Consider the following 11,937-nt stretch of genomic DNA (forward strand, 5'->3'; position numbering starts at 1 on the left):
GTTAGGTACAGCGATAAAGCAGCTTAAACGTTTTAAATATAGTCTCCTCCCCATTTATTGTCACTCTGAGAATTATGCATAAAAAAGACTTAGGACAAGTCCATCTTTCATTGCAATAGTATAATCGCACACTGCAAGTTTCATGCAGATCTCTAAGCTTTGAAGATGTCTTCTTTTTTTTTTTCTTTTTTTTAGCGTCCTCCTCACTGTGCGTGGTTGCAAAATAAACATGGGTCCTCTTCCAGCCTTGCTTGTCACAGTTTCACTTGTAAACTTTTTAATTATTGCTCTGACTGTACATATGGGCAAGTTTAACTATTTTTATTTAGCTATGTTCTAACTTATGAATATCCACACGGTAGCCTATATTGAATTGAAGGTTTTCTCACCTTTCCCATTTTGAAGAGTGGATAAAAAAAATTGGCTTCTAGAATATGTCCTATTTGTGCCCCAGGGAAATAGGAACATTTTGAATATGAACAAAATGTGTTTAGGTAGTGAAAAGCAATGTATACGGTAAAAAAAACTACACTTTTGGTTACATTTACATAATAATGTGTTAACATGATTTTTTTTCTTATTGTGACAAAATAATTGCACTAAAAATTTTTTGGGGGATTTTTCTTATTTTTTGTGAGAAGTTAAGCTAATGCCAAAAAATTCATGTTTCAGTGTCATTCTGAACATGTCCTTATTCACTTCAGTGACTTTAACTGTATCACATAATTTTTAGTTCATCAATCAGATTTTAATTTCATAGACTGATAACTCGAGTATATGCAAAAGGTAGTGTTCAAATTATATCATTTTTAAGATAAAAATACTATCAAAACTAACCTGGTTCAATGTGCAAAAAGTGCTGCCAAAACCCAATAACTGATTGTATCTCCCTTGGTGGCAACAAGAAGCTGCTACGGAGGTATTTTTGCCTACTCTTCTTTACAGAATTGTTATAATTGGACACCATTGGAGGGTTTTTTCAACCAGGAACATTGTGGTAAATGCCATGCAGTAGCATCTCAATCAGACTTAGCTCTGTAAGACATGGGTGTCCAGACACAAGCCAGCAGAATGGAAATCAGTTTTCCAAAAATTTAATTTAACAAGTAGAACCATCATTGGAAAACTACCAATCGTTACTTAGTCAGGTTATTGTTGTATCACTTTAAAATCTGATTGTTAATGTGAAACATGTAAGTATAACAACAGAGTAGGAATACAGAAAAAAAACATGTTAAAGGGAATAAATACTTCCATACAAAATACAGCTGAAAATGTAAAAATGCAAAATTGGTTTGAGCTGCCACTTCATGAAGACGTGGTATGAAATAGTTTAAACTGATCTCAAAGATTTCTCATTACTGATAAAAATTAATCGTTTATCAGGATTGAGTAGGATGGGATAAAACCATCCAGGAAAAGCTTAACTGGTCGAGATAATCATGTGATTTGTTGTGTACTCTAAAATATTTCTGAAACAAAGCACATGATCCAAAATGAAAAAGAAGAAAATTATTGCAAGTTGTTGACAGTTAGTGGTTCTTTAGCATGACATTCTGTAAGTTACTATATGTTGAACATATGTTATATAATCAAATTTCACATCTGGATGTTGAAAACAAGTCAAAGTATAACAACAATCAAGAGTAAATATATTGTTTATTTCCTCATATATACCATATGCGTCACTGTAAATTCTCAGTGTGATATTAGAAAATCAGTATGGACAAGAAAGTGTACCATTAAATTCTTCAGTATTAAATAAATGAATTCAAGTCTTATAGCAGTGTAATTTTCAAATCCTGTACAGCGCTTTGGAGTTCATGGCAAGCAGACTCACGCCTGCAAAGACCATAAAAACAGTCAAAAGTTCTTGAAGTAAGTTCAGACCTTTGCCTGTCAGTCTGCTGTCAATTCTCTGCTTCCTTCTTTGGCAAGAAGTGCAAGTAAAGATGGCTTGTCATGAGGTTCTGGGGAACTAAATCGGGACAGAATGCGCATTCAACGGGACAGCTGCTCAGAGGCTCCTGGTTGGCTCCCATGTCAACGGCGTCACACAGCTCGGGGGTCCACAGGGGCTGCAGGGTGGGATAAATAAAAGGAAATTAGGGTATTTTTACACCTCACTGAAGTAATAACAAGCTGTGTAAGGTATAACTTCCTGCTGCATTAGAGAGAAAACATGAACAGCAGCGGCAAAGAAAAGCAACATAATTCTCAAGTGTTTAATTATCTCCCTCTTTGTCTGAACTAACAAAAACAGCTATTTCTATCTTACATGTATTTGTAGGAGTAGTGGTTGGAAAAAAAATTAACTTTTAGATCTTACTGTACATAATTCACAATTACGTTTTAAGCATTTACACACATCAGCAATAAAACCCAACAAACCATCATACTTGATCTAAACTGCTTCCATCTGGCTCTCAATTTCAAACCAACATGCCAATTATAAGCAGAGCATCCATGCTCAAGTTAAAAAAAAAAAAAAAAAAGAGGAATCGGCACACATCGCACGGTAATATGTTTAGCCAGGGAGATATTTTTGGGCTTCTCACTGTTTTACTCCTCCATTAGCAGAGACCAATCAGAAACTGATAATTTGCTACTACTTTTCTCAGACCTTCCTCTCTGTTTCTCACCTGCTCGGGTCCCCGCACGCTCTCATGGGAGGGCGAGGAGGATGACGAGTGGGAGGGGGACGTGGGATAGATAAAAGGCAAGGGCAGTTCCACGGGCTCCTCCTCTGGCAGCGTGGAGGAGCCGAGGGGCGGCTTTCGAGCCACTGGCAGGCCGATGTTCCTCTCCGGAGCACTGTTCAGGAAGTCGTATTCACTGTCCGTGGGGGGCGGGAATTTGACACTGAGTTTGGTGAGAGAGTCTACCAAGTCTCTGTCCTCCTGGCTGGTGCCACGAGAAGCCAAGGGTGCAGGCAGGTGAGGGACATCCGCAGTTAACCTCAGAGGTGTAGGAAAGGGCCTCTCTGCTTCTACGGTTCCATCCGTGCACTGGATCGGCATGGAGAAGCGCTGGTCTGGGAGGTGGTGGGAAAGCAAGAGATGTTGAGCGTTTCTTTTTAAGTCAGCATGTTGGTAAATTTTGAAATAGGAATTTGAAAATATTTAGAGTACACAAAAATGTTTTAAAAATTTAACACTAAATACATTTTAGGCTGCTATTAGTTTTAGATTTGTTGCATCGACTATTTTGAACAACCATGTTGAATTATCCAACAAATCATCCAGCCTAACCTCCCCCCGGTCAGTTGGCTTAAAATTTAAATGTATTACTTGTTTTTACTCTTATTCGATTTGCTTGTCTTACCAGTGCCCTGTTTTCTGGTTTAACTGTTCCATATGGTTGGAATGATATAAAAACTAAATCTAAGTGGAAATGACATTTTATATCAGCCAGTGCTCACTGGATTACACTCACCTGTTTTATTTGTTTTGCAAAAATATTCAAACCCACTGAACTTTCAATTTTTACTTTGCAGCATTATCACAAACTAAAACCTATAAACATAAGGAGGAAAGAAAATGACATGTAGTTTTCAAATTTGGTTACAAATATAAATCAAACATGTTTTCAGCTCCCTTTTCTCTGATACACCTCGCCAAATTCCAGTACAGCCACACATGCAGGAGCACTCTAATTAATAAATAAAGTCATTCTGTGTAAGGTCAGTATAACTCCAGCTGTTTTGTGAAAACCTCAGAGGCTTGTAAAAGAACATTAGTGAGCAAACGGCATAAGAAAACCAATAAGTACAACAAACAGGTCAGGGAGAAAGTTGTGAAGTAGTTTAAAGCTAAGTTAGGTTATAACATCTCATGGAGTCCTCTTCAAGCCATCATCTGACAAAGGCAGAACCTAACAAAACGTCTATGTGCAACAAATAGCAAGCACTTACACTCCAAACAGATGGACCAGAAAGGTAGGCATTAAAGACAGAAACAGGTCTATTGGAACTGTTTAGTTGCTGCAAAGATCCACATCACCCTGAATAAAGAGTCCCTACAGTGAAGCACAGTAGTGTCAGCATCCTGCTGCAAGGATGCTTTTCTTCATAGGGACAACGAACCTGATCAGACTTGATGGGAAAAGACAGGATAGATGAAGCTAAAGACGAACCTTCCATTAGATGATGTAAAAGACTTGAAACAAAGGTTGAGATTCACCTTTTAACAGGTAGGAACAGGTGAAAAGTCCCAACTTAAATCCAAATCTGTCGCAAAACCTAATAGATGCCTTCCATCCCGTCTGACTGAGCTTGAGGTATTTCACAAATACCAATGGGCAGAAATTTTAGTCTCTAGATGATAGATGTAGCTCTACAAAGTCTTGTCAAAAAAATAATAATAACAAGATTGGGAATAGTCTGAAAAAAAGTACCACACTGTTCAAACTTTTTTCAAAAGTTTTCATATATATAAATAATTTGCATAATTGTGAAGTTCCCTGCTTTATAATTATTCAAAATTTTGTGTTGGTCACATTCAATCCCAACAAAATGTTAAAATTTGTAGTGGTAACATAAAATGCCATAAGTCCAAGATGTATACTGCTCAATGGCAGTGAGCTTGAGGTATTTCATTATACGTGCTGTCTGCTTTAAGAAGCAACCGTTTGAGGAGATTCACTGTGATTTTACATTCAATAACTATTATTACAGGAGTGAATAGATTAGAAAAAAAAACAATTGAGAATTTTCTGCCAAAAAATGTTTTGTTTTGTAATTAGGTCAAAAAATTACAATATTTGTTTTTCCAAAATCCCCCCTCCTTGAAATAAGCTGAGATTTTAAATTGGCCCATAATTTAGCAACAGTGACTGAAAAAGTGAACGTGTCTGCTAGGTCCGAAGCAGCAGACAAAAGGGTGCTCAGAGCATGAATTAGCGTCAGCTGAGCAGAGTCAAGAGTGTGTGAACGAAAGGAAAAAAGCTGTGGCATCCAAGCAAATGGAGGAGATAGAGGCGGATAAATGACATTTTAAGAAGGTTGTATTTATTTAAAAAAGGGGAAATAGTTTGACATTACATTTTGGACAGCTTTGGGCATTTAATAATATTTAATGAGAAAAAAAAATTAATTTATGTTTAATTTATTAAAAACTAAGTTTGAAAAGTTTATAAAATACTTTTCAAAACACTTAAATATCACCATCTTTAGTAATAATGTAAAAGAAGACACTTGTCAGTGTGATTAAAAATAACCAAACAGTCACAATTCAAAGAAAAGTGCCACCATTTCTCCCTGGATTGATTAGATTTGTTTTTCCATACCATCTTTGAGGAGTAATCAGCCATTTATAGTTAAAGAGTTTTTTGGGGTTTTTTAAAGAGAGCAAAAGCTAATACACTCATCAGTTGATGTGACATTTACAAACAAAATTATTTTATGACCTATACAACCCAATTCACAATCGCATCCGTTGCAGCTAATTAAGATAAAATTCCAAGAACAGCATTTCAGCTTAGACTGTGCAAAACTACTGTCAAATTTACCGTTTGAGTTGTCGTAACTTCCGTGGAACCTTTTCAGATGATGTTTCTGTTTTGTAGTCAGGGTCTGGATCTGTCGGAATTTGCCCTGAATTGCTTCAAATGCCGCCAACATGTCCTGACTGACCCCAAGAAATACATAAATACATAAGACATAAAAAAATACATTTGTCAGCTCAGTTACAGAAAAAAGAGACATTTTTAGGAGGAGAGGCACGTACTAGTCAGAGCTGCTGTTGACTGTCAAATTTGAGGCACCAGCAACGGTGGCCACATTCCCCTGAAAAAAAAAAAAAACACATTAAATTTTTTTTAGTCATCATTAACAACAATTATCCAAAGGGCAGGCTGTTGATGCATGTGCCGTTTTATTTATGCATCATGAGTGTGATGAGTCTGTTTCCTGGCTTACTGAAGACCAAGCAAAGATGGAGCTGCTGCAATGAGCAGCGATATTATCCTCTAGCACCATCTGGTGAAGTAAAACCAGACAGACACAGCAGGACACATGCAAACACTGGATGGGAAAATAAGTCACTTGCAGTGCTGTGAAAAAGTATTTATCCCCATACGGATTTCTTCAGTTTTTGCTGTATTGTTTAAGATCATAAAACAAATTTTAATATCACACAAATATAACATAAGTACATAAAAACAGCCGTTTTCAATCAATTTTTTCATCTAGCTAAAACAAACTGGTCATATGTGAAAAGAGAGATTAGCCTTTCTTTGTCAAGCTATAAGTTTACTGTGATTAACCAAATTCTCTGACTAGCCGATGACAATTTCACTAGCCACACCTAGACCTGAATAATACCAGACCTGCAAGAAATTATTTAATTACAATCTGCCTGACAAAATGAAGTAGGCCGAAAGATTTCATACTTAAGGATCTGGACAACTAGACAAAATAAGCTCCATAACCATTGGATTAGCCTTGGCAGAGCTCAAACCTTTACCGAACTGAGATGCTATGGCATGACCTCTAACATGGTCAAAAACTCTCAAATATGACTGAATCAAAAACAATCCTGCAAAGAAGAGTGGGTCAAATTTCCTACACAGTGTTGCAATGCTGCCAATGGATGGCACAATTAGGTTTAGGGACTATTTTTTCCCACATGACCAGATTGATTAGATTGTTTTTTTATAAATGCAATCCTCATTGGCAGTCTTTCTTACTTTTTTGTATTGTAAATTTTTCTGACATTAAAATTAGCCTAGAGATCTGAAAAATGTAAATAAGTCAAAGAAAGACATTGAAGAAAATCTGCAAGCGAGCAAATACTTCTCCACAGCACTGTAAGCATTGCAAAGATGCAGAAAACAGCCAGATATGTTTGTTAATTTGATATGTAGCAGCAATTGTTGAACTCCTGGTAAATTTTCTAATAGTAACAACTCCTGATTCTGCACAGTAAATGTAAATTCTTCTTGCTTCCTGTTGTACTATCCAGGTAATATCATTGAGATGCAATTTGTCTATCTCTATCCCAGAGCTCCGCAACCTCTGACCTTTTAGCCCCTCCACAGACACTCTGTCTTATAAAAAAAAGTAAAGATTATATTGTCTTTATAATTTAGAAATAACTCTCATCATTGTTCTGAACTGTAAAAACAATAAGAGAGCTTTTCGTAGCATTTCTGTATGTTTGTGTGATATCTGAAAAGAAATTGTAGAGCAGAATGGCTCTGTTACAAGGGATTTGTCAGTCATTTTACAGCACCTAGCTACAAACTGTGTTTTATCCGTTTAAGTAAATTTTTCTTAACTGCTCTACCAAATACAGTGAATATATTCACTAATCTTCTATCTTGTTTTCCCAAAGAGCAAAAAGGTTTTGCATCTCAACATAAATTTTATTTAATGTAGTTTAGTACCAAGGATGTTCTGCATCCACTAAAGGTAAAATGATAAGTATACTAATAAAACAATAAGTATTCCATGACTACCTTTTGATACATTTATACACATTTGATCTAAATTGTAATAATACTGAAAAACGTGTGTACACAATAATCATGAAAGAATTTGGGTTTTTTTATCTTTACGGCAAAAATTTCTGTTTTTTTCTGTTAAAAACATGAACAATTTAGTGGCTTTTAAAGACTATGGTGGTACACATAGCTATAAAGGAAGGTACACCACCTTCTTTTACCATCTGGATCATTTGCTAACTTTATTTTACACATCCTGCAAATGATGCTGTATATTGCAGGTACAATTTCCTTCTCTAGAATTATTCTGCACAAAAGAAGATGGAATTTAAGTAGAGTGCCTTTAAACTCTGCACACAGAGAGGAAGCTGTGAGCTACAGGATGCATATCCTTAATTTTACAAACAGAAGAGGTAGGAAGAACTATAAAGTTGTGGCTGTGAACATACCCGGTACTGTGTCTTCCTACTAGAGGCAGCCGCTTTGAGAAGATGGTTGCGAGGCTCACATTTCATCTCTCCTAAGAGTCACATGAAAATGATCAGTGCAACAAAGTACTGGGTGGAAAAGAATAAAGTTGATTCCTTCACAGTTTGTGAATGTAGCTCCAAAATATAACACAATTCAAAGGTAAATGGTCACAGAGACTAACCTGAGGGTTGCCTTGTTGCCGACAACTCAGTTTCAAGATCAGAAATCAAACGTTGCTGGTCTTCTATCTGCTTTATAAGTTCTTGAGTGTACTGCTCATAATGTTCCTTCTGTAAACACATGGGGGTCTGTTATTTCCTCAGACTGCAAACACACACTGTGGCAGCTTTTGCATAAATAAAGCCCTGGTTGAACCCCTCCTTCTGTGCCCTCGGCCCAACCCCTTTCCCTCTCAATTCTTAGCAACAAGCAGATCAGTGGGAGGTGCCTACTCACCACTCACTGGAAGGTCTATAAGCTGTATAAAACTTAATTTAGGGAAGCAAAACACAAAACTCTCTCAGCCCACCCTCGGAAGAGTTGGTGTTGTCCTCAACGCAAACCTTAGCAGTGAGCCATTTCATCAATATTAAAAACCATCATTTCAAACACAAAACACAACAACAATACAGTAGTTATCAGAGTTCTACATCTTCTTCTTCAACCTCTATTTAACCAGGATAAAACTCCTCGACATCAAAGATCTCTTTTACAAGAGAATCCTGACAATCATACACATTCCCATTAACAATACCAGGTTTTTATGACATAAAGAAACGTTAAACATTTTCAATCTTTAGTGTGACATATATCCTGTCCAACCTGACCGAAAAACAACAAAAAAATAATACTTCTAGTTTATGTGTAGTTTAATTTATTTAGATTTTAAAAACTAGTTCAGTCCTACGTAAATTAACTCCAGATCTAGATGTTGCTCTCCCCATGTTTTACACATTCTCCCACTAACCTATTTATTTTAGCCAGGTCTGGACAATTTCTTGTCTTTTTCATTAATTTTGGCGAAACATCGAGTTTTACTAATGTTACTGTTGCTGTATACAGTATTTCTCAAACTACTTACACCGGTCTTTACTGTACCATTGAATAAACAACTCGGCCCAAATCTTTCAAATCCCTGGCAGATATAGATTAAAAATTGTTTTCATTCCACCAAGACATTTGTTTATGACAGGAAATAAAAGTGAAATTTCTGAAGAAAACAAAACATTGGAAATAGAGAATTGATTTTCAAAATAATGTGTCCTTTTGTATTTTACAAAAAGATATATTATGTTTAAAATTATCATATCATTTTCAACAGTCAGTGGAAAAATCGGCTTTAGTATCCCAGCAATAAAATCCCTGTTATAATTACAAACCATTTTTTTTGCATGTTTCCCCTCATATTTGGACACTGCTTGGTGATAAGCTCCAAGTCTTTTGAGGTTGGAAGGCCTCTTTGCTATCACTCTAATTTTTATCTCCCTCTGTAGACTCTTTATAAGAAGTATGAAAGTTTTTATACTCTACTAATAATGAAAACTTTTTGGGGGGGTTTTCTGACACATTTTTACAATGAGCACTATTTGATCATTTGTCCAAATTCCTAAAGAGGATAACTTCGAAGTTTATCAGGTACATCAAATTCATCATAGTTTGTGCTAGATGTGTATCTAACAAGATTAAATGCACAAATCAGATCAAAAGATACATGAACAAAATATTTGTTTGACGCTGTCCAGTTTAACAGAACTATCATCCTTTTGTACATATTTTCTCTTGTTAGATTAGTTGTTTCGTTTTTGTTTTTCAGTTGAATTGCGCAAAATATGCCCTATTAAATAAAAGGTTTTAAACTTATTTATAATTAACTCTTTTTTTCTTTTTTCAACACAAAAACCTGGAAATTTGGCAGGGCTGTGAGCCTCATTTAAATCCACAACATTACAAAGTCTCTCTGACATAATGTTCTTTTAATGCAACACTTGCGCTGCAGCGGCAAAGACCAGCCCATTTGACCAAACATTTGCTTACCATTTTTTGCAACTCCTTTTGAGCATTGTCCTTTTCGATGGAGACCTGGCGATAAGCTTCAAAAGCTTTGTTTAGCTGGTCTCCAATATTCCTGTCCATGCCTTGTCATCACTGTCACGGCAGGCATGAGCCCTACATAATTGAAAACAACTGCTTATAAACATTTTCACAAGTAAAATCTGCAGATTGAGTAGCATTTTCCTGCTTTGTGATGGTTTAGTTTGCATTTGTACACGTTGAAATAACAGAACAATGGGGGAATTAACCTCAAAAGCGTTGCCTAATGTATTGGCAGGCTAAAATAAGCTAAATGTTGCAATAATAAAAAGTCTACCAACCCTGATTGAGTAATCTTACTATCTCCTTACAACTATGTTAACTTGGTCAAATGTGAAACAGTTAAAGAATGAATGTAACAGATATTGATTAACAGAGCCTCAACAAACTAATGATAAATAATTGATACCACTAATTGTGTAAATACACAGTTTTTACATTGTTTTCTTTTCTTCTTATCAACAATTATCGCACGTTTAATCGACTTTGAGACAAATACAGCTCGAAATGTGCAGCTGCGGACTCAAAAACTGGTAATAATGTGAGAGATCTGTATAATTTATTGATCAGTCTCCAGTTAAAACTGCCTATCAGTGACACTCCATACAAACAGTTCCAGGAGTACCTACTGCAACTTGAATGAGAAATAGACAACAAAACTTACGCTAAAACCATCCGGGATACATGTCCAACTGGTCACAAAGTGACATTTAAAGAGTGCTTTGCATAGTTCCGTATTCTTTTAACTGGATCTGCATTACCCGGTGTTTTCAGTAAGGCGACCGAGCAACAGCTCGGCAGATCCATCCGCCTCTCCGCCGGTGTGAGTGTGTTTGCGTGCGAGAGAGCGTCCTCCTTACCTTCACTTGAGTCCCCTATTATTTAAGTCGTATTTGTTGTTTTGACACCACCGCAGCATCGTCGCCCTAATCTTCAGATGCAAAGTTACGACGCGCTGGAGAGGATATGGCGCTGTATGTTTTACATAGCCCCAGTTTGAGTTGGGAACTTCCCTCGGGGAATCCCCCTGCTCTGTAGACTTCCGCCTTGACTCGGCCCGGACCAATCACAGAGTGGTTAACAAGCTGAGGGTTCTTCCAACCTACGCGTCTGCAAACCGACTATTGTGCATGTGAAAATTGGCCCCAAAGTCTACTTGTGCTTTAACTTTGCCTAAAAATTCACTGTCCAGTTTATAACTGCGTATTCAGCACGATTTTTCAATAGAATAACAAGCGTTTTAATAATGCTAATGGATTTACAACAGACATGAACTGTTTTAAGCTTGGAGCTGTTTAATATCTTATGAATGTTCCCAGTTCAACTGTGGAAATACTCATTGTTTGGTATGAGTAACGCATGCTTTAAATCTTCTACATCTATAAATCTTCATCGGAAGTTGTTAAATATCGCGATAAAGCCAATTATTATAAAAATTACAACACATCTATTCAATAAAATCCAGCACATAAAAAAGCCCTAACCCTATACAGTCTGCATTACAAGAGTCCAGAGTCTTTTAACGAAAACTTCTCTTGTTTTTACTTTCACGTTTTGATTGGGCAGCTAATTGAACTACTTACATCAAGCTGAATTTGTTCATGCAGCAATGAAAACGGGTCATGCATTTTCAGTATGATGGAAAAAGTTTTAATTCCTCCTGAGCATTTTCATGTTTTGTTAAGTTACAACCACAAAAGCTGATGTATTTCATGGGGGTTTATGTGAGATACAGATCACCACTGTGTAGTGCAGTTATGTGAAGGGGGAGGGTTTTCAAAATTCCTCACAAATAGAAAGCTGAAAAGCATACAACAGAATTCAGTTAGTATTTTGTAGGACCACATTTTACTGCATTTCCAGCTGTAAATCTTAAAAGCATATGTCTTTATACACTTTCCAAAAGTAAGCCACTTAATATGTCGTATTGGT

General features: G+C 36.4%; 1 protein-coding gene across 1 annotated transcript; it reads right to left on the bottom strand.

Moving 5' to 3' along the window:
* Nucleotides 1-1,078: 1,078 nt before the first annotated feature.
* On the bottom strand, nucleotides 1,079-11,037 carry tank (TRAF family member associated NFKB activator). The gene is made up of 8 exons (XM_005805340.3): nucleotides 10,866-11,037; nucleotides 9,949-10,080; nucleotides 8,096-8,204; nucleotides 7,893-7,963; nucleotides 5,727-5,785; nucleotides 5,509-5,627; nucleotides 2,643-3,034; nucleotides 1,079-2,078 (listed from the first exon to the last, which is right to left on the bottom strand). The coding sequence occupies exons 2-8, from the start codon at nucleotides 10,045-10,047 to the stop codon at nucleotides 1,911-1,913; spliced, it is 1,017 nt and encodes a 338-aa protein (XP_005805397.1). The 5' UTR covers nucleotides 10,048-10,080; nucleotides 10,866-11,037; the 3' UTR covers nucleotides 1,079-1,910.
* Between the last annotated feature and the right edge of the window lie 900 nt (nucleotides 11,038-11,937).

The sequence above is a fragment of the Xiphophorus maculatus genome, chromosome 7 (genome assembly GCF_002775205.1).
Source record: "Xiphophorus maculatus strain JP 163 A chromosome 7, X_maculatus-5.0-male, whole genome shotgun sequence".
Taxonomy (NCBI): domain Eukaryota; kingdom Metazoa; phylum Chordata; class Actinopteri; order Cyprinodontiformes; family Poeciliidae; genus Xiphophorus; species Xiphophorus maculatus.